Source organism: Clupea harengus, chromosome 7, assembly GCF_900700415.2.
Source record: "Clupea harengus chromosome 7, Ch_v2.0.2, whole genome shotgun sequence".
Taxonomy (NCBI): Eukaryota; Metazoa; Chordata; class Actinopteri; order Clupeiformes; family Clupeidae; genus Clupea; species Clupea harengus.
In genome coordinates, this window is record NC_045158.1 from 1,615,189 (window position 1) to 1,638,750 (window position 23,562).

Below are 23,562 nucleotides of genomic sequence, written 5' to 3' on the forward strand. Positions count from 1 at the left end.
ACCAATACACCCCGTGATTACGGCGTTGTGATTCAGTCAGGTTATTGTAAATATAAACCACAGAGGCTGATCTGAAAATGTGTACCTTGCCACATCTCCACGTGCATTGATTTTGATCTCAAAATAAGGATTAAATTCAGCCTAAGTACAATGTGCAATTTTCCTAGGCCTACAGCGCACTTTATCTGACCTCTATAAAACAGGATTTTGCGCACAGACTACACCACAGTAATGGTTATTCAGAATTGTCTGAAAATCCTTTCCCCATTTACACAGCGATAGTAGCCTACAATATTTTCTTGTGTCTCAGTGTCGTGAATTTACATTGAGTAGCCTATATCTGAAATATCCTTTCTCACCGCTTTCGAGGGCATACGCTTTAGGCTTCGTTTTTAAAAAGAGAAACAGAAGAGTAACTAGACTAAAGTTGGTCAAGTGCACATGAGCCTGTCCAAACACGCTTTTCAGCTTTAAAGAGGCCTGATATTCCCTGAAGAAAAATCACATTAAAACATATCAGAAGCGTCTAGTATGCTCTGTTATTATTCACATTCCTTCGCAGTGAAATGTAGTTGCAGACACGAATTCATTTTCAGACCATTATGTTTGTGTTTTGGTTCGTTATCAATCTGCAGAGAGCTCGAGATGACAAATGGCCTTGTCAAAAGAACGCCAGTCAAAACACTTGGCCACCCCTCTGGACAGATCCGTGTAAAATGCCCTACATTGAGATATACAGACACTATCCAAACAGCAGTAACTTACTCAAGCGTCTGAGTACGGGGGTGGGAAACGCAGGATAACAAGTTGCAGCAACAATAGTAAGAGAAGGGTTATCTAAAAAGAGACCCAATTTAGAGCAGAAATCCCCAGGAGACGAGACGAGAACAAACACTACGTAATAATGAAGTACTTTCGCTTTTTCTAAGGGCTCTAACACCGTTAGTGTTTAAAATCGGTTTTAAATAAAAGAGGATAAGGAACAGCATAAACTGAATCCAAACTTGCCAGTCACAGACCACGAGTCAAGCGTAACACCAGGTTGCCACGAAACATTTATTGTATCCTTGAAATGTAAATAGTCTGCATCAGGCACCTCAATAAAGATGGACTTCATAACAAAGTCTTAATAAAAAAAATGGGTAAACGAGTAGTAAGTCAAGTCGGTATTTCTTTCAAGAGGCCTATTTTACATTACAGTAAAACTTCCTCTGCATTATATTGACCGAATTCAACTGCTCTTCATGGTCCAGTTAGTAAAATTCAGGCTACCTTTAAAGTTATATTGTGTACCCACGAGTTTAGGGATACTGCTGGCAAAGACAGATGGTCAAATACATTTTTGGGGCGAAATGAACTCCTCTGTCCCTTGTGCTTTAGACCGGCGTAAAACCCACGTGCCCCCCCCCCCTTCCCGCCTTCCGAGCGCGCAGAGGAGGAGAGGGGCAGGAGAGAGGACGTGACCGAGAGCTCTAGCCACAGCGTTTGAAGTAACGGGCGCAGAGTGCACGCGGTCAACTCGGCTATGGTGTAGCGTACATGGAAGAGTAGCTGTGTGAAGTCACCGTCTTGGACAAAACCACGTTTTGGATTAACTGGGTAAGTTTCTTCTTTGAGCTTGATTTAGAGTCAAGCACTATTCAAACTGAACTCTCCCCATGAACTCACTGTCCACTACCCTTCCCCAAACGATGTAGTCTACTCGTGACTCATCAGCGAAACCAATAGTTTGAAAGTAAGAGGGTGCCTGAAAACAGTTAGCTGCACGCAGGGTTATGTTTGCCGTTTTTTTCGCTGTTTCGGCGAATTAGTCTTGTTTAGCCTAGTTACTGATGTCTTTCATTAGTTCAGAATAATCAATTCTAGGAAACGTAGTGGACACCCCGCAGCGTGGTTAGGCTATATGCTGTACATTTCTACCAACTCTCCAGTTGTGTGGGGAGTACTTTTGATATCTGTTTAAATCAGTCATATGGTATTGTCAGTTGGCGTTTGTCGGTTGAAAGTACCTCTCTCAGAAGGCTTCTTGCTGTGTTGTTTTGTGTAGTTGCTCTTGGAAATGCTGAAGCCCGGAGACCCGAGCGGCTCTGCCTTTTTGAAAGTGGACCCAACCTATATTCAGCACTGGCAGCAGCTCTTTCCTCAAGCACAGCTGAAGAACGGCGCCCTCGCGCAGCTCCAGCCACCGGAGCGACTCACGATCCCGTTGGAGAGCTTGCGACAGCGACCGAATCTCATCTCTGCATCGTCCTCCTCGGGTCTCACTCCGTCCTCCGCATCAACACCCTCCTCCTGTATGACCTCAGCGGTGTCTTCGTTGACAGGTTTAACGCAACTCTCTGTACCACAAATTGCACTTTTTGGACAAACTTTGTGTACTGACCTGGTAACGCCAGACAGCAACTCACAATCCAAGGAACTCTGCTTGTCGTCGAACTTCAAGAATGACAAAGGCTCCAAGTTCAAACTGACTTCTGAGGAGTTAGACTACTACCTCTACGGACAACAGAGAATGGAAATAATTCCATTGAACAATCACACCAGCGACCAGACTAACCGTATGTATAACTTCATTTAGGTCCATGGCTATCACGCGTAGTTGGGGGAAAGAACACTATTTTCATTGACAAACCTGACCACTGCACATAACAGACACAAAAAGCAGGCTATGTAATCCTGCTGTTGAAGTGAAGTTGACGTGAACAACTGTCATAAATATAGGCAAATGCAACCAGTATTTCAATTGAGACTTATATTTTATTCCTCCTTTTTTATTCTTATTTTTTCAAGATGACTCGCAGCAGCCAGACAAACTTAATTCAGTGTTCAAAGGGTCTGCACACATTTGAAGCGATCAAACCAAAACATTGTCGTGGACCTTGGTCATTCTTATCTGCCCGTCAGCCGGTGTGTGCGCATCAATTGCCGCACTTTAAAGATTAACGGTTCTGCCCGACTAGACTATTGACGGGGTTATTCTGTTAACCTTAATTAAAGAGGGTATTTCCTTTTACATGGGTGATAAATTGGCCAAACGAATACAATTATACTTAATTGCTGTAAATATTTTTGGTTCTAACAAACTAAATTGTGAAAGTGTCATTTATAATTACAAAATGAATATAAATAATTTGTTATGCAAATTATATCTGCTTGTGGTTTTGGTCTTCATCTTCGTTTCACGCCTGGGAATTTTCACTCAAATCCCCATTTACAACACGATGCAGAAATTAATCGAATCCTAAATGGAGGTATGTTAATTATAAATAATTAACACAAAGAATTTTCCTAATTTGTCATAGTTACTCATACCTAAAGCTATGCTATGGCATAGGCCTGGCTTTACCACCGTTTATGCGAAGGAACACACAGATTTATTATCGCCCTGTCTATTTGGTAAAATAGTCTACTTTGGATATTTTTAATGGAAGCAATTTTGTTCAGACGGGTTGGCCTATTAGAAATAAACTACCCTTCTTTATTATGAAGGCTCAGTAGGCCAAGAGTGGCTGTAGTTGTTCTTGTGTTTACAGCTTCTTAGTTTTACATTTAGTCGTTGAGGAAACATTTACATACATTTCTAACAAGCGCGAGCCAGAACACAATATATTAAAGCGAAGTTTGAGAAGGTGGTGAGTGTTTATTTAAGGTGATAAAACGGCCCATCAGCAGTAATCTCCGTCGATACATGTCACAAGCAGATGAGGGATGGGGGGACAAGCCAGAATTAATTGCTGTATAGTTTTGTAGAAGAGAGTGGAGTGAGTGTGGATCAGAGATCGATCTCTCCCATCGGCCACTATTCATCATCCCTACATGGTATATGGAAGTCTCCGGGGGACAGTAAGACTGCTTTATCTACATTCGGCATTCTCTCCCCCATATTTCAAACCGGTGGCGCTCATTTATAAAGCGGCCTGTAAGTGCGAATACAACACGGGGAAACATCTCATTCCTGCGGCTTCCTCATTTGGGACATCAGGCATTTTTATTTTAAAACACATAGACTCAAAGCACCATCTTGGGATAAAGTTGAATTAGTTGTGAGATAAAGTAGCTATTTTATTCTCTCTCAAAATGCCTTTTTAAAATTCCAGAAGGCATAGAAAATGAATCATGAACAGCATTCTTTTCCGTTTGAAATACGAGCGAGTCAAACACCCAAATGTTTCGCAAAGGCGTAATAGGAACTCCATATTCCGATTTTTTTTTACATTAAAATCAATGTAGCGCTTAATATAATACTCAAATCAGGAAAAGTCACAATATCTTATAATATGTTCTAATGCGGACGAAATCCACTAGCGCACAGGGACGGGGAAAGGCGTGTTGTCTGTCTACAGTAAATAAGAAGTCATCATAAATGTGTCAAATAATAATGCAACAACACACTGTACGTTTCCTTGAAGGTATTACAACGTTGCTGATTTTCTTTATGTCACAGAACTTAAATAACTTAGAATTTTGCATAAAGGAGAGGGTAGTCTAAAAAAAGTGCCTCTGTAATGTGTGTGTGTGTGGGCGTGTGTGTGAGTGTGTGTGTGTGTGTGTGTGTGTGTGTGTTTGTGTGTATGCATCTGTGTGTCTGTATTTTTTCCATTCACAACTTTGTTATGACAGTCAGGACATAAAGCCCTCATCAACCACCCTATCATTCTTTATCTACGAACGAAGGAAAATACAGTTAAGAAAATACAGTTTGTCAGCAGAACACTTTTCAGAGAAAAAGGATGTCAAACTCTATTTAAATTTGAAAACCTGAAATATCATTGAAAATCTTGAAACTATAGTTTGTTAGATTATTTGCATGTGTTGAGTTGACAGGCCTTGCCTTACTTTCCTATAGTGAGCACTGTTTTAAGCCCTTTGCACGGTGTGTGTGTGTGTGTGTGTGTGTGTGTGTGTGTGTGTGTGTGTGTGTCCATATGTATTGTCTTTAGTTCATGTGTTTTTGTACGTGTTCATATATCCGTGTGTCCGTATGAGTCTGTATTTTCTTATATGATGTGTTTCTGTGCATATACGGTGATTAGGTCATTGTGTGTGTCATGTTTGTGTCACTCTATACATGTTCCTTCTATGTTTGTTGTGTGTGTCTGTTCTTACCTATGGTCTGTATGTGTGTGTGTCCATACAGTGTCTGTGTGTGTCCCCTCCGTAGGCTGTGATATGTGTGCGGATAACCGTAACGGCGAGTGCCCCATGCACGGCCCCCTGCACTCCCTGCGGCGTCTGGTGGGCACCAGCAGCGCCACCTCCGCGGCGCCCCCTCCAGACGTGCCCGAGTGGCTGCGGGACCTACCGCGGGAAGTCTGCCTCTGCACCAGCACGGTGCCCGGCCTCGGCTACGGCATCTGTGCGGCCCAGCGCATCCCGCAAGGCACCTGGATCGGACCCTTTCAAGGGGTACCCCTCCTGCTGGAGAAGGTGCAGTCGGGCGCAGTGAGGAACACACGGCATCTGTGGGAGGTGAGAGAGAAGCAGGTTGTTAAAGTGAATCAGTTCAGTTGATTTAGTTATTTAGTTTATATTAGTATTGTTTGTCATATGAATATGAGACAGTGTTGTTTCCGAAGCATTTCACATCTCTGAGCTGCATTGTAAATATGACGTAAATATGTCTGGGACTGCTGGGACTTGAATAACAATGGTTTGCACGTTAATGTATAGAATGAGGAAGACTTATCCTGCTGGATCCTGTAAATGCTGTAATATTTCATACACTGTTTCATGCTTAGCCAGCGTTACGACTGCTCCGTGGTCTTCTCATCATGGTCTTCTCATCATGGCTCGGCCTCACTGTTCATTTAGTTAGGCTTTTAAATGGCTCATGTTTGATATGTGGTATTGTGTTTGACATTTAATGGCTTTAAGTAGTGATTCTGGCATGATCATTCATGAACCAAGTGGTCATTTAGGGATGCCGGCTCCCTTGGTTTGCATCAAATAGTTGTTTGGAGTTGCGAGAGCATGTGTGTGGATTGTGTTTGGTGTGTGTGTGAGCGTATGAGCCGGGGGAAGTATGTTTGGTGTGTGTGTGTGAGCGTATGAGCCGGGGGATTGTGTTGGGTGTGTGTGAGGAGTGTGTTTGGTGTGTGTGAGCGTATGAGTGTTTGGTGTGTGTGAGCATATGAGCGTTTGGTGTGTGTGAGTGTATGAGCGAGTGTGAGTTTTACAGACTCCAAGCTGAAAATGCAGCGCTGGATGTGACCACTGCTGTAGGGGCAGAGAGGGCTGTGTGAGGGGCAGAGAGGGCTGTGTGAGGAGCAGAGAGGGCTGTGTGAGGGGATCACTGCTGTAGGAGCAGAGAGGGCTGTGTGAGGAGCAGAGAGGGCTGTGTGAGGAGCAGAGAGGGCTGTGTGAGGTGCAGAGAGGGCTGTGTGAGGATCACTGCTGTAGGGGCAGAGAGGGCTGTGTGAGGATCACTGCTGTGTGAGGTGCAGAGAGGGCTGTGTGAGGAGCAGAGAGGGCTGTGTGAGGTGCAGAGAGGGCTGTGTGAGGATCACTGCTGTAGGGGCAGAGAGGGCTGTGTGAGGATCACTGCTGTGTGAGGTGCAGAGAGGGCTGTGTGAGGAGCAGAGAGGGCTGTGTGAGGAGCAGAGAGGGCTGTGTGAGGAGCAGAGAGGGCTGTGTGAGGATCACTGCTGTAGGGGCAGAGAGGGCTGTGTGAGGGGATCACTGCTGTAGGGGCAGAGAGGGCTGTGTGAGGGGATCTTTGAGCAATGATTTATCCCCTTCCTTATTGGCCACCTCTCTCTCGTCACAAAACATCAGTGGTCGTGGCAGGAAGCTGTTCGTACTCAGTGACCATTAACCCTTAAATGAAGGGTCCATACCCAACAATATTTAATTACAATTTAAGTTAATATTAGTAAAACATTATCTACAATAGTCAAATACATATATGTTTATATTGTTAATAGCGATGAAATATTAAAGTTAAAAAGGTCCTAGATGTAAAGTGTAATTTATTAGTCAATACAAACTTCTGGATTTGACATTGATTATTTATTAATACAAAGGTCTATCATTAAATTACTTAATTAGCTGCTGTAAGTTAACTATTAATTATGAAGGATTAGAGAAATAATTTAATCATATTTTTTTATAAACCAACCTAACAAACATGACACAATGTGCAGGGCATGAAAGACCATAGTGACACACAAACACTGTGCACCTATTCTTATGTGGGCACACACACACACACACACACACACACACACACACACACACACACACACACACACACACACACACACACACACACACACACACACGTCGCGTCTGCCATATTTGTATAGACACACTTTCATAGTTATATAGCAGTATATATCAGTGGCCTCACATTTTTTTCACAGGTCAAATGCAGTACACAGTTTTTGCACAGGGGATTTACTGGCCGTGTATGAAAGGATGGGTCTTCCGCCCGCCGCTAGCCTGAGCGTGCATGGAGGCGTGTGTGTGTGTGTGTGTGTGTGTGTGTGTGTGTGTGTGTGAGGAGGACACTGAAGGGAATCCAATAGTCTGATCCCATCCCCACTCCCAGGAGGATCTTTAACCTCCCCTCACTCACTCCGGGTTAAACTAACCCATCAGCAGTCATATGCTAAAGGGGAAAAATACTCACAAACGTGTTGACCACAGACAGTGTGAAGAGTACAGCCTTAAGTCTGCTGGCTAGGATCCGTCTGGGCACTCATCGCGCAGGCCAAAAGGGGATTGTGTGTAATTGTCCAAATATTTTCTGGACAGCATCAGGAATCACTTTTTAAAATAAGACGATTAATCACGATCTAAACTTGGCGAGGATAGTTCTAGAGGATTTGGTCATACCCTTTAGCAACACTGTATCAACAACAGTGGCGTCTTACGCTGTGGTAGGATTCTTTTGTGTCTCACTTTCACAAGAATGCAGGTACACGACATGTGAGTGTATTTGTGTTGTTGATTTCAGAAACGAAAGATTAGATGCATGGCTTTAACAATTACAGCTGAATAAACAAAAATGTGTTTGTGTTTATTCAACCAAATGGATATCTTTTTGAGCTGCCAGGAAATCCCATAAGCCTTTGCTTTGTTTGGTTTGAGCTCAGCACTATATCAGGCTTTGCACTTTTCTTCTCTTGTATACTGCTGAACCTAATGATATAATGACAAATGACATGTGCACTTTACTTGCCAAATAGTTTACTGTCTAAGAAGAACCCTTTCCCCAGAACTGGAGCTGATAACTTGTTAAGTGAGTGAAGAGTATACTCTCATGTGAGTAGACTCATCCGTCATCGCTATGGCAGTGTGGTCATAGAGCATGTGATATTTTCATCTACAGGCCATCTGCTTGTGGGGTTTTGTATTAAGCAGTTAAATGTTGCTTTATTATCCATGTTTGCTTTAAAGCCTGTTAATTAGACTTTAGTTACACAACCAGTGTGTCATACAGTACCAGTGAATGGAGAATCAGTTGTTTGTTTTTGGTCTAGTAGTGTATGTTTACAGAAAACATTGCTTGTGTTTTATGTTGACTTTGGCACAGTCGTGGTGCTATGGTAACTTTCCTGTGTAATTCTGCTGTAATTTATCTACGATGTAAAACTGATATTTTCCCACTTAGAGGTTAAATGGTCAATAGATTAAAAGCTCTACGACTAAACAGTGCTGAACTTGAAGTTCTCCCTAAGGCCTTATTTGACTACTTGACCTCATATCCAATGTAGGTTCTGATGCTATTCAGCTGGGGGGCTTTCCCAGTTATGGTGTTTAGTGCTCTTAGTGTTTTACAAAGACTCAAAAGGCATAACTAAGTTGTTTGTTTATTATTCTACAAGTGTTTCCCAAAACATCTAATAACAGTTCCCTTAAGAGAAACCTTCCTACATATTCCATACAAGGCTAAATCCATATTTCTGGAGTCGAATAGTGTCAGTGATGTTGTTTTTCAGAACGGTATGATGAGTATGTTGATTTGGTGTGTATGATGAGCAGGACTCAGATTGGAGTGCAGGTGATCTTTATTAGAAATCAACAAGAAATGCCATGAAAGTTCCCAAAGTTATAGTCCAGACATTACTCGTAGATTTGTATTCACAAGTGAATCAAAATGAACGGCTAATTCATTTTATACAGATTTCTTATTTTTTATCTAATAAGAGACTCAATTTCTTATATCTTGCAATGCATATCTTGGTCTTACATTGCAGTTAATGCATACATCTAGACACTGGCACAATATTTGTAGGCTCTAAAATGTAAGAGAGAAGGTATACCTTAGCTAAGGACAGTCTGTGAAACACCTCAAAAAGTGAAGGTACATCTTAAGGTATATCTTAGGAATGACATAAGAAGGCTCTTGGAAAGGACCTGGGAAATGCTCTCCTGGTCTAGAATATACAAACACAGACATTTTGTATGAATATACATAGACTTATTAATCATTATTCCAACAGTGTTTAGATAGCAAAGTCAGCATTGGTCAGGTAGCCATGCTGTTTCTGTTACACCATCAGTCACATATTTTGTCACATTAGTTCCTGTTTGTTCCTGTGTTTAATACTGTGTCTTAAACACAACCTTAAGATCAGGGATGATCTGTCTGTGGAGTTGAAGGAACAGGGCCAGGTACAATAATCGTGGTTTTCACAGATTATAAGAAATGTTTTTCTGTTATTTTACTGCTTTAGTGAAATGTCTACATGCTACATTTTGGCAGGAATAGAAAGACATAGACTTGAGACTGTGGCTTGTATTTGTTATGGTGATCGTATTCCTGGTAACATCTTTCATAAGAAGAATCTGGATTGGGAAATGAAAGCGATACTGCAAAGTAATGATTGGGATACTGTAAAGAAATCAGTTCAGGTTTTTTGACATATTATATCGCTACACATCCAACCACCGTGGCATAAAAATCAGTGCTGGAAGTAGATAGGCTTTACAAAAATAGTTATAAATCATCTTTTTGTGTTATGTTTCCAAACATAAGTTTTTACGCTTTGGATTTTGGAGTCTCTCTTTTAACACTCCAGGTCTGTGAGAAAGCTAGGCTCCGAAAGATGTAGCTGATCTTTCCCATATCCTGTGTCTAGTATTCTCTGTCTTTTTCTGTCTTCTCCCTCCCTCCTCACTCTCTAGCCGTGCCCCTGTACTCTGGCCGAGAGGGTGTCCAGCCTCACAGTGGAATGTTGGGTTGGAATGTTCTAGAATGTCCCATTTTGCTCCACCCTGGCCTTTGCTTTGATAACCTCCTCTCAATGTGTCAGGGACGTCTATAGAAGTCTGATAGATGTTTGTACGTTCACCACCCCATGCATCAGGTCAAGTTTCAATCTTGTTGGATAGTAGTAGGACTTACATCAAACTTTGATATTCCTTTTGCTCAGTTGAGAAATGGTTCAGGAGGAGTCGATCAAGAAAAAAAACAACAGTATCCCAGAGACAAAATGCTGTCTGAAGGCAATTGGGCTGTTTAGTGGTATTGCAAGGCTTAGGGGGGAGCGGGAGTAATCTATTTCAGGGGCTCATTGATTTTCTTACCTAAGAACACTTACTCCACTAAAGAGCTCTTGAATTGAAAGGAATGTGGGCAGGACTGCCTCCTGGACCCTCCAGTTGGTGTTCTTATCAGACACACGGGACTGAAAAACTACAAACCACACTGGGCTCAGAAATCAGTCACGATATGCTTCAAAAATAAGCAGCCAATCAAATAGAGGACCTCATTTTGAGGGACGATTGTGAGAAGCTGAACTCTACAAATATTTAAATGAAGATGATTTAATCAGGTGCTGAAAATACAACAACAATTTATCGAAATAATATTTTTTGGGGAGCGCCCAGAGGTTCACTGAAACCGTCTTTGTACTCAGCGTGTCTCTGAGCCAAAATGGTGGCCTCCTACGAAGGCTTTCCTTAGGGCAGCAGTGGTGGGTGTTCCCAAGAAATAATAAAGAGCTTAGGCAGGGTGCCAGGGTAATTATTTGTATTTTCTATGCTCCAGTATAGAGGTGACTCTTTTAACAGCGGTTCACTGACACAGAAAGCTGCATAATTTGTCATTTAGGTTATTTTATGGTCTGTTTCCTGCCTGATCTAAGGCTATGTTGTGTGAGAAAGCATTGCTCTAATGCAGAACAATTTTATTTGAAAGGTATCAGGGGCTCAATAATGTAAACACTGGCCTATAATAGGGGGGGCTTTCTTCTGTGAACATTTAGTTTCATAACGTGAGGACCAGAGCGCTGAAAATAGTCGAGGGGTTGAAAATAAGGCATTTCTCTTCTGGCCTGCATGTGGAGCGTGGAGTGTGGAGGCTCTTGGTTTGTGCCGCTTTGACCTCCATGTGTTAAACGATCAAGAGGGAATAACAAGTAGTTAAGATTACAACGGCTGATAATGGGAAAATTACTGAACTTGAATTGACCTGCTGTAGAGTTACCTGTTACTGATTGTGTCCCCCATCACTATTCAGTTGGGGAAATACCAGTACATATACAAATGCAAGTACATCGCAAGGGGAAATGCAATGGGAAGTGCAAGCTAATATTATAGGTAATAAATCAAGTTATTTAGTTTATTCAGGTAATTTGATTTCACATGTGCTTGTGTGTGTGTGTGTGTGTATGTGTGTGTGTGTGTGTGTGGATGGTGCAGTTTAGCAGGTGCATGCCCACTGGATTTCCCCCACATAACAATACACTTATTGCAATTATTAAATGCCATAAATGAGTAGTGAAGTAGCATTTGCAAAAACAGAGAAGACGTCCTCCACACTTCCATTCGTTCTGCTTTGTGAACTGTGGCCCATGGAAAATAATGGTGATTCGTGAAGCCGGTGACCAGTTTTACATCCTGTAGGCCGTGGTGTTTTACACATCCCTTTAAGGCCAGATTAAAGTTTTACATCCTGTAGGCCGTGGTGTTTTTACACATCTCTTTAAGGCCAGATTAAAGTTTTACATCCTGTAGGCCGTGGTGTTTTACACATTGTGGTATCATGAGAGGTTTTACCACTGAGCGAGGTGTAGGGCAGTGCGTAAACAACACGACAGAGCAGGCAAAAGTGCTTTCAAACGAGGATCAGGTTTATTCACCAAACACAAAGTCTTTCAGGAAGCAAACATAAAAGTTCTTCAAAGGCAAAAACATAGGCTTCATAAAGTTGCTCCTCACTTACATCCTGCCCACTGTAGTTGCAGCTTAAAGTTCCTCAGTCCAGGTCCTTCCCGGCTTGGGGCTAGCCTTCCCCCTTCCGGATGCGGCTTAGCAAGCGCTTCAGCAAGCGTTTCCACAACGGCTTCACCCGCACGTCAAGTGCTCTCTGTTCTCCCTTCTGGCTCTTCCTACTCTCATGGCTCGCCCCTTCACAACAGGCACCACCTGTCTTAAATGCCCCTTCCATCAGGTGCCTTAAGCACCTACACCTGGTTGGGTGCTGCTGCATTCTGGGAGATGTAGTGCCACTGGCAGCCATCTTGTGGTGTGGCAGCCAGACCTCCACACGAAACACCACACCCCTCTGCCAGCCGGCCCATCGTGATGCCACAACATCCCTTTAAGGCCAGATTAAAGTTTTACATCCTGTAGGCCGTGGTGTTTTTACACATCTCTTTAAGGCCAGATTAAAGTAAAGCTTTCAAATTCCCACGGACCTCAGTGACACTTGATTGAGCGATTCAACAAAAATTTGTGAAATTCCAGTCTCTTAGCCATCATTGTGGGTTCCAGTAGTCGTCCCAAAGCTTTATTTGGTTGTGGACGCGAGGTGACAGCTGTCATAACTGTTTAGGGAAGGTCAGTGTCAGTTTGTGACAGGACTTCACTTCATTCTGTCGCAGCTCAGCAGCTGTTTTGGATGGGTGCCTGAGAAGTGGGCCATTCCTCAGTAAGCTTGCTTTGATAGCGGTAATGACTAGGGATTTGCCCATTAAGCAGTGAATCTGACAGCGCTCCGAGCTGCCTCTCCTGAAGAGCATTGTTAAATCTGGCACTTCCAGGGGAGGCTGGGAGCAGTAGGTGGGAGTCTTGTAGGTATTCTAAAAATTGACACACATTTTTGCAGAGGTGTAAACTAGTTTTCACCTTTATTCCTTTCTGATCTTTAAGTTGCATTCTGTTTTAGGCCTGTATTCATTTAAGGGGGGGGGGGGGGGCAGAAATGTCAGCAGGGGCTGAGGCTTCTGGCCCTGAAGGGCCCATTCATTATATTAAGGGTCCCATACTAGTCATACTGACTGTGACTATCCCATACTAGTCATCATTCCAGCCCCCCCCCCCCCCCCCCCCCCAACCCCCATCATCCACATATCCTCACATACTCATACCTTTACACTCCTCACTCAACCTCTTGTGTCTCACACACACACATGGACACACACACACATACAGACACACACACACACACACACACACACACACACACACACACACACACACACACACACACAGACAGACACACACACACACACAAACACACACACACACACACATACAGACACACACACACACACACACACACACACACACACACACACACGTGCACACACACAAACATTAGCAGCTCAAATAATCAAAGAACCATGCAGAAAGCTCCCTAAAACATGCGTTCATGGCACTCTGGTTTGAATCCTCCTGAGGAGATAACACACTGCATTATTATCTGGTGAGATGTATGCATTTACACCACCCTCCCACCCCAACACCGCCAATCAATGCATCCCATTTACATGCCATTGGACTGGGGAGATGGTGGCTAAGTGTTTCCCAAGATAAGGAGCCCAAATTCCATTATCCAAAGTGTTCCATGTGTGTGCCTCTGCTTGACCTCTGTCTGTGCCTGTGCTGGCTCCGGCGGGGATGGAGGCATTGTGAGGGCTGTTTGAGAGCCCACTGCCCACTCTAATGGCCTCAGAGGCCTGATTTACTTGCTATAATAAGGTCACGAGGTCAAGCGACTCACAGATCAGGCTCTCTGTGGCTGTTTCTGCCCCCCCCCCGCCCCCCCGCCCCACACACACACACACACGTTTCTCTATATCACTCTACCTTCTCTCTTTCCCTTCCCCTTGACTTTCTCTCACACTCCCCTATCGTTCTGTTTCTTTCTCAATCTCCCTCTTTCACTCCGCTGCCTCCCTGCTTTCTTCTCTGCCTCTGTTTTTCCATCCTGTGGCATTGATACTCAGCTGTTGGGGGAGGATTTACAGGCGTCGGGGTGACAGGACCCAATCAGTGAGCCGTAACCGTGGGGATGGAGAGATGGAGAGATGGAGCAGTAAGTGAAGCACTGGTGGAGACACTGCTGGCCAGCGTCTGATCAATGACTCAAGAGCAGGGAAGCAGAGAATTGCAATCGCTCTCTGATCACTCTCCATTGTTTTGTCTTTCTCCATTTTGCCCCCATCCCCCTTTCCTTTTTTCTTGAAAACTCTGAAGAGGAAAGAGAGATTGTTTAGTTGTTTTGTCTTCCCCAGTGTGTATTCTTTTTTAATCTGGTAATATGCTTTCCCCTCGTCTGACTTACTGGGCATCACTGAAGTTTGCAACAATGTGTTCATAATATTTTGGAATTAAAGCACCATTGACTCCCAGCCATGGATGTGGAGACTGTTTGATCCTGGATGTGGAGACTGTTTGATCCTGGATGTGGAGACCGTCTGATCAGGAGTAGGGAGTCATTGATCAGGACAGTTGAGGTGTTAATCCTCTGGCACCAGTGACATCACATTTGGAGGTCCTCTTTGCTTAAATAGACAACAGAGAGACAGTCTGAGTATAAGTCATCTCTCCATATGGCATCATGTCTAAACAACAGATCCACAGGGATTTCAGTGTCTTCAGCACTAACTGTACTGTACAGAGGTCATTAAAATGCTGCACCCACAGATTTATAAATTAGGCAATTTCCTTGATTATTGCAATCATTTACAAAAATTGATTGGCGGAGTGAGCTATAGACAGATTTCAGCAATGCTATTGACAGGGTTGGCCTCACTAATAAACAGGGCCTCCTCGTCCATAAAGTGAGATGTCACTATTTGTCTGTGTGTGGGGGATTGTTTAGCATGGTGAGCTGGCTCAAGGTCACGTATGCCTGGACATGAATAAGCAGGAGTGGCTCTGCTGAATCAGAGGGCGGGAAAGGGCACATCCATCATGTCAGTCATCTAGCGCGATGGATTTACACTCATGGGCAAAAACAATACTGTCCAGAGCTGTTGAGGATTCCTTAATGGAAAGTGAAGATTATAATATGGACATACCCATGTATGTGTCTGGTTGAAGTTACTTGTGAGCGTTGTGCTAGTTCCTGGATCCTTTCCTTGGTCTAGTAGTCTAACCACTTTCATTGGTCAGAATCCCTGATGGGTTGTTTGTCCAGTCATACCAAGGTGACTTTGATTAGATTGTCCCTTTTCAGTTGGAGCCAAACCATAGCAGTACATAACCGCCTCCACTCCTGCACCGCACCCACTGTCAATACCACCATAATGGCTCTGCTTAGAGTCATCGAGATATTTTTTAACGAATCGCTCATCAATTGTCACTGTTAGTCAAATAAAACCTCCAGCTGTGGCCCTTTGTTTAACCAATAAGCGACCCTTCACTGAGCTTTTCTTGTTTTCACCTATGTCACAGATAGTCACAAAGCCAATTCAATTTACTCTATCTTCAGTCAGATGAGAGATGAGAGAAAAATCTGTCACTATTTGATATCCATGCGACTGCAATGCACATTTTGAACTTAAGAGGATAAAAGTAATTGATGTATAGAAGACTCTTTTTGTGTGGTTAGAAGCCCCCCCCAACCTCGCTCCAGCACATCCTTGAGCTGGACAGCTGTCGGGGGCCGGGGGGGGAGGCCCATGCGGACGTACGTAAATCACTTTTAGTGGGTGTTTACTGTAATTCTTTCTTAGGGCTGCAACTAACCTGCCCTACTCAGTGCATTAAGCCATAACGATAGCCATCAATCAAAGGGTGTTTTCCACTGGGGTATACTGTATATTACCTCTCCTGTGCCTACTCTCTCTAAACATTTGTTTTTCCATATGCTTGTCAATTTTCGATTAAAATGTCCAATCATAGTTGGTTGTAGTTCCTTTTCTTGTTGACCTGTATGTATTTATTTATTTTAAAGCCTAAACTTAACAACAAATACTCCAACAGTTGTTAGAGAATACAACAGGTTTGATTCTGATATGCTTTAAGAGTCTATGGTTAAAGATAGTAACCCCTCTCAAAGCAGTGCATTCCCATGCAGAGAGGTCCTGGGGCTGTGCTGGGCTGGTAGTGTCTGCCCTAAAGCAGCAGCCTGGCACCAGCCCCAGTATGATGTTGATGCAAATGAAACCCAGATGAATGTGATTTATTCACAAGTGAATTATGTTGCCTCTCAGAGAAATATTTGAATGGAATAGAGCAGTGTGCAGACAGGGGGATGAGAATATATACGGATGTAAACAGTGAGGTCATTTTAGCATAGGGTTGTTTTCAACAGCAAAGAACACACACAGACTTCCATAGTCTATTGGTCACACTCTGGGCTAATGTAGGGTCACATGAAGACCTATGTCATGTCTTTGGCTCAGTGAGAAGAGCACCGCGAACGAGCTCTGTCTCTTGAGTCTGTCTCTGCCACAGCAGAAGATGGATATGGGTGCAACTGGATCCCTGATTGAGGGCTGGAAGGAGGATACACTGGGAGACCTGGGCATGGTTTTGGCGTGAGGGAAGGTGAGAGATTGATGGAGCTGTCTTTGGCATATAGGGAGAGGAGGTTTAGTGGATTTGCTCCTGGGCAAGAGGGAGGGGGGAGGGGGTCTTACTGGGGTGTTTTGTTAAATGAGAGGCTGGGAGCTGGTGGAAACTGGAGGAGAAGAAAGCAAAGATTCGTCCCTGGTCTGATGAGTGAGGGTAGGGCAGCTGCTGGACCGGGGGAGAAAATAAGAGAATCGATGATGCATCTGTCCCTGATGTTGGAAGATAAGGCTGGAGGTCTGAGGATCTGAGGATCTGTCTGTGGACGTGGGGAAGAGGAGATGCCAGAGGCCTTTGACAGGATAGGCATGAGTGGGATGAGGTGGGGGTGGGGGCTGGGGGATGAATGGTCTGTCAGGAGTTTTTCTAGTGCGGCCATTTCTCCCTCTGGGAGAGTCAGGAGGTGGAAGGTTCAGTGGCTCTGCCTCTGATCACAATAGATCACAATAGATCACAGCAGAGCAGAGCAGAGCAGAGGAGAGCAGAGGAGAGCAGAGGAGAGCAGAGTAGAACAGAGAAGAGAAGAGAAGAGTAGAGTAGAACAGAGCAAAGCAGATCACAATAGATCACAGCAGAGCAGAGCAGATCACAATAGATCACAGCAGAGCAGGGCAGAGCAGAGCAGAGAAGAGAAGAGAAGAGAAAAGAAGAGCAGAGAAGAAAAGAGCAGAGAAGAAAAGAGAAGAGCAGAGCAGAACAGAGCAGAGAAGAGCAGAGCAGAGAAGAGAAGAGAAGAGAAGAGCAGAGCAGAACAGAACACAGCAGATCACAGCAGAGCGGAGCAGAGCAGCGAAGAGCAGAGCAGAGCCGCATACATGTCCACTATAACCTTCTACATGTGAGCTTGTGTGGGCAATCTTAGTTTGGGCCACGACATAGCTACGATATGTCAGTACTCAAGTGGGGTTCCTCAGTTATAACATAATATAAATAAATAGTGGTATAATTATATAACTGAAGAAGGGGACATATCACAGAATAACACAATGACTTTAGTTTGAAACAATTGAAAAGAATACAGATTACACAGATTGTACACATATTTATTTTTGTTCTGTGCAGACTTTGCCCTGCACTGCTCATAGCTACTCTGATCAGCCAGCTGCTGAAAGTAGTATGTTGTGTGTGTGTGTGTGTGTGTGTGTGTGTGTGTGTGTGTGTGTGTGTGTGTGTGCTCGCATACAAGTGTGATGTATGTGTTTGTGATTGTGTGTGTGTGTGTGTGTGTGTGTGTGTGTGTGTGTGTGTGTGTACGAGCTCATGTATGGTGTGTATCTGTACATCTGTATTTGTCTGCTCTTGTGTGTCCCAGTGTGTGTGTGTGTGTCTGTGTGAGCTGGTGCGCTTGTGTGTGTACTGAGCATCTGAGTGCTCTATCATGCTGTCAGAGCTGGTGGAGGTTGAGTGTGGAGCGGGGAGGATCCAGGAGGGGACTCAGTGCAGACAAACTGGATGTCAGAGATTCTGTGGGGTCACCGGGGTCACTCGAGGTCCTGGAACGCCATCCATTGTACCCGGGCTTCCACTGACAGCTCTCGTGATTCATACACACAGACTACAAACAGAGCCATCTGTACTACTGATAAATACACACACACATGAACACATAAACACACACATGCGCTTATCCACACACTTACACAGACACAACAGATGTACAGAAGCACACAACTTACAGTACCGCTCTACTACGGTCAGAATCACCCATATGTGCACAAAATGTATACAAGCAGAACACATAACCATCAGCTCACGGAAATGGACGTACACATAGTACCTCACTCTCTCTCTGCTAGACAATAAGCAAAACTGAATTGAAACCTTGAAAGCTTAATTGAAAAACGGAATCAGAAAAGAGACAGAATCGAATGTACTGTGGCTCAGATTCTGCTGGATCAGCATAAGTAGCACTGTCGGTAGCATCTGTTAGCGAAGCCTTACACAGCTCGCTGCCAAACATGAACAGGATGGAAATCCTCACAGACGGAAATAAACTAGAACAAGAGGTGAAATTAAATGAAGTGTTCAAGCTGCCAGTACAAAGAGGAACCGGTGACTTGCTCACTCTCCCAGTTACAGGACAGTGTGTGTGTTGTACACATTCACATAAGGGGTCAATCATTTATTGTGCATCAGATCAAAGGTTCATATACGTACACTCAAATTCAAAAGTTTGGGGCCACTAAGAGACATTTCCTTGTTTTTCATGAAAACATACATGGAGTATGTTTGAATAGGAAATATAGCAAAATGAATAGCAAATTCATTGTCTTGTCAGTCATTGACAAGGTTGGAAATAATGATTTTAATTGAAATAATAATTGTGACCTTAATACTTCGCTTTTGTCAAAGAATACGATTTTTATGTTTACAAAGAAATACATGGACATTTCTAAATGAGCCCAAACTTCAGCGTGTCATATAGAGAAGGAAACAACAAACCTTCTCATGCCCTCTTGGAGGAGGGTCGACTGAATGTGCCAAGGCCACATTAGATATTTTCTGTTGGCTGGCAGTCAGCTCCACATGGGTTTTCAACACGGTGTGGTATTTACCCTTTTTCATGTGTTTGTGTGTGTTTGTGTGTGTGTGTGTTTGTGTGTGTGTGTGTGTGTGTGTGTGTGTGTGTGTGTTTACATAGATATATGACCAGGAGGGGACACTTCAGCACTTTATTGATGGCAATGAGCCAAGCAAGTCCAGTTGGATGCGATATATCCGCTGTGCCAGACACTGTGGCGAGCAGAACATGATGGTGGTTCAGTACAGGTAATGTGTGCACATGTCTCTCTCCTGTGCATCTAAATATATATATGTATCTATATAAACACAGAACATGATGGTGGTTCAGTACAGGTAATGTGTGCACATGTCTCTCTCCTGTGCATCTAAATATATATATGTATCTATATAAACACAGAACATGATGGTGGTTCAGTACAGGTAATGTGTGCACACGTCTCTCTCCTGTGCATCTAAATATATATGTATATATGTATCTATATAAATACAGAACATGATGGTTGTTCAGTACAGGTAATGTGTGCACACGTCTCTCTCCTGTGCATCTGAGAGGATTCTAATTGAATGGTAGTGTGATATACATTATTCTCATGGAGACACATATGTCCCTTACCAGTCACACACATTTACATGGACGTACTCTCTCTCTCTCTCTCTCTCTCTCTCTCTCTCTCTCTCTCTCTCTCTCTCTCTCTCTCACGCCCACAGGCATGCATTTATCATTGTCTAAAATCACCCAAACCTATACCAACTGCATTAGACACCTGCACAGAGAGAAACACTCAACACCTGGTTAAATACATTTTCATATTAAAATGATTTGTAAAGTTGATGTTAGTATATATTTTTGTTTCCTGAATGTGTGCATGTTTGAAGTCACCCAATGCAGCTATGTAACGATGTTCCCCACCAAATTAAACAAACTAAACAAGCACATCGACAAATCCAGGAGTCCCATCTATAGGGTGATAAGGTTCTTTTCTCTCGCTCTTTCTCTCTGTATTCCCTCTGTCCTCTCCTTCTTTCTCTCTTTTCTTCCTCTCTGTCTGTCTGTTTTTCCCTCCCACTCAGCTGTTTTGAGTTCCATATGTTATTATTTGAAATATCTCGAGTGGAGTTCTTCTTCAAAGCAGCCCCCGTGATTGATGGACCCTCGCGTAGCTGTTTTGTTTTGCTCCGACTGTACGAAGCACTGGCATGTGCTGTGCTCTGTGCTCTCTGGGACGCCCCGCCGTTTGGCTTTATGACTCATCCAACCACAATACTAAATACATGTCAACATGGGAAATCGTATCCAACAAGCAGAGGACTAGGAGGAAGAAGAAGAAAAAAGGGGAAGAGAAAAAAAAAAAGATCTGCCCTGGCCACGGCTTTGAAGTGCCTGGCCTGAGAGGAGATTTGTGCGAGTTTTGAAAGTGACGGCAGGCTTGTAAGGCGGCGTGTACATTTACAGTCTCTCACCCCTCTGACGAAAGTGTGTGGGACCACCCATCGCTCAGAAAACAGCCCTTCTTTCAGCAGCCAACGGAGTCATTTAGTGCAAGTCCATTTATTTGTGTGCTGCAGTGTTTATGTTAAGTGAGGCCAAACTGAGAGACATGCGCTTGCAGGGGGACGAAGCCCAGCTCGGCTCGTGTTTTTCTCAGGTTATGAGATGGCTGTGATTTATGGGCTCGTCCTTGTTTTATTTTTGTGTCGTGGTGGAAAGAATTAATAAAATTCACAGACCTCAGCAGCTCTGTTGACTCAGAAGGAGCCCTTTTCTGAAACGTTTATGGACATTTTTTCCTTTTAACTTGTAATGCAGACATGCTCCTAAATACATGACTATGTATATTTATGCCACAAATCTGGCAACCACAGGATGACAAGAAAAGAAAAGAAGGTCCAGCGAAGAATTTACTTATCGTCACCACAGAGTAAAATATTGAGATTCCACAGACTCCTATTGATTTCTGCGTTATCACTGCCAGAGGTCACTTTGTGGTGACAAAACAACCCTCCCACCGTGGCAGAGACATGGGAGAAGTCATTTATTCTGTGAGTGCTTCAGTAAATAAGTGTTGCATCAATGTGACATGTTTTACCCTCGGCGAGCGTCTCGTCATCGCTCATGGCTTTTTAGCAGCATGCCTCCACTAAAAGGAAAAACATCACCCTTCTTCCAAATGAATCAGTGGCTAGAGGCATTTTGAACAAGTGACATAATCTTAGTGATGTGTAGCATTCTTCTTCTTATTAATGTTGAAAAGAAGTATTGACTGTTAACAAGCCTTTGGATTGTATGTCAGGCATGGCATAGAGAGGCTATTTCTCATTGCATGTCCTGTCAGGTCATGGAAACATGGAAGAAAAGAAATTAAATCTTTCTTCCCCTTCTCGCAGGTCATGTATTTTCTATCAAGCCTGCATGGACATCCCTCGAGGGACAGAGCTGCTGGTCTGGTACAACGACAGCTATACCTCCTTCTTTGGCATCCCTCTCCAGTGCATCGCACAGGACGAAAACCGTAAGCCGCTCTCGCTCTCGCTCTTCCTGTCCTCTTCCCCCTCTTTTCTTTTTGACTTTTTTCTTTCTTTCATCTTTCTTTTTCTTCTTTCTTCTGTTGTCTCTGCTTTTTCATTCGGTCATCTTCTCTTCTCTGGCTTCCTCTGGCGTTAACCTCTGCCTGATGATCTTCCTTAGTGATGATGATGATGATGATGATGGAAACTTTCTTGTAGATCAGTGCTGGATTGTGTGATTTTTGGCTGAGAAATATATTTAAAATAATGCATTATAGTGTCAGTGTATCTAAAAAGGTTTAGGTTCACTTAAAGTCTAAATGTGGGACACTAAACATCAGAAATGAAATGCTCTCCATCTAACCGACAGGTGCCATGAAAGAAGCAAGGCCAACAGATTTAGTAAAACGGTTGGTTTAGTACTCAGTCATCATGCCAAGAATGCCCTAGTTGGCCACAAATCTTGAGAAGGGGTTATCAGTGAGTTATCAGTCATCCTGAAAACTTGGATCTTTCTCTTTGGCAAGGGTCTTTAATATCAGTTTTTGAAGACATCTTCTGTTATCTGATCTAACATCTGTGGAGATATGCTGCCAGATAATGCTAATATCCTCTTAACCTTTCATCTCTTGGTCACTGCTTACGTTATCCACCTGCCACAGTTGTTTATCTGTGTTCTACTCCAGCCAGCAGTTGAGTTGGGTGGCACTGAGCAGGTAGACATCCAACCAAAGTTCACTCTATTGAACTGAAATAGATTTAAGTTACATTTCAAATGATGCCGACTTTTAAAAGATGATCATTATTTATCATCTATTTAAACTAATCCAGAGCAGTTACAAACAGTCTTGTTGAGTCTTGAGTCTTGTTCTTTGGATGGACTTCATAACAACATCAGCCATTATTCAGTGGCATATGGTTTAAAGTGTCATTGCTCCCTCTGAAAATCATACAGCTTTTAAATAAGCAGAATGGTATACGCTGGATAAAAATGAGAACAAATTTTCTCAAAGGACATGCGGTTCAGGGGCATAAATCTACTGTTGTTATTTAAACCGGAACACAGAAGATCACAGAGATGCTTCACCGCTGATCCCTGCATTCTTTGTAGAATAAATACTGTCACGCTTTCTTAATGTGGGACCCTAACACACAACAAATACACAATATTAAACTGTCAGAAGAGTCTTTACTTACAAGTACAATTTAGGCAAGGATCAGCGAAACAGTGTGTTACACAAACAATTTTAGTATGAAGGGAGTAGTGAGTAGTCGATAAATAGCATGATTATGACAATATTTTGGTCATAATTTATGTAGTTCACTATAGACTATTTACAGATGCTCAGATTATAAACAAACTATCTGTTGAAACTCTGTTAACTACAATTGATGGTTGAGGTTAAGGTTGGGTTTGGTTATGGTGAACTTTCAATAAACTATCTGTAGTCTCTGTAGACGAACGATTCAAAAAGTGTTACCGATATCTCTACTTACTGTCAACTCCAGCAAAATATAAGACTGAAAATTAAATAAAAATCATATTTTATATTTTAACGTTTTAGTATACTTTTAATCATTATTGAAAGTGAATTTCATGAATGATGAAATTACACCAAAAAGCAAATTAAAATGTTGTCATTTGGAATCCATTGTAGGGCATTGGCACTTCACTGTTTTTGTATGGATTCGTCAGGTTTTATCATTGTGTCATTAAATGACTTATTCTTCATTAAATGACTTATTTGGTTAGCATAGACCTAGCAAAAAATAGACCAA

The 23,562-nt window shown here is 43.0% G+C and overlaps 1 protein-coding gene across 1 annotated transcript in view; it reads left to right on the forward strand.

The window, feature by feature from the left end:
* Positions 1–1,830: 1,830 nt before the first annotated feature.
* Positions 1,831–23,562, forward strand: part of prdm6 (PR domain containing 6) — a 34,452-nt gene continuing 12,720 nt past the window's right edge. Inside the window, exons 1-4 of the mRNA XM_031570106.2 lie at positions 1,831–2,558; positions 5,162–5,469; positions 19,397–19,524; positions 21,664–21,788. Coding sequence (XP_031425966.1) covers positions 2,060–2,558; positions 5,162–5,469; positions 19,397–19,524; positions 21,664–21,788 — 1,060 coding nt within the window. The 5' untranslated portion in view covers positions 1,831–2,059. The remainder of the gene's footprint in view (positions 2,559–5,161; positions 5,470–19,396; positions 19,525–21,663; positions 21,789–23,562) is intronic.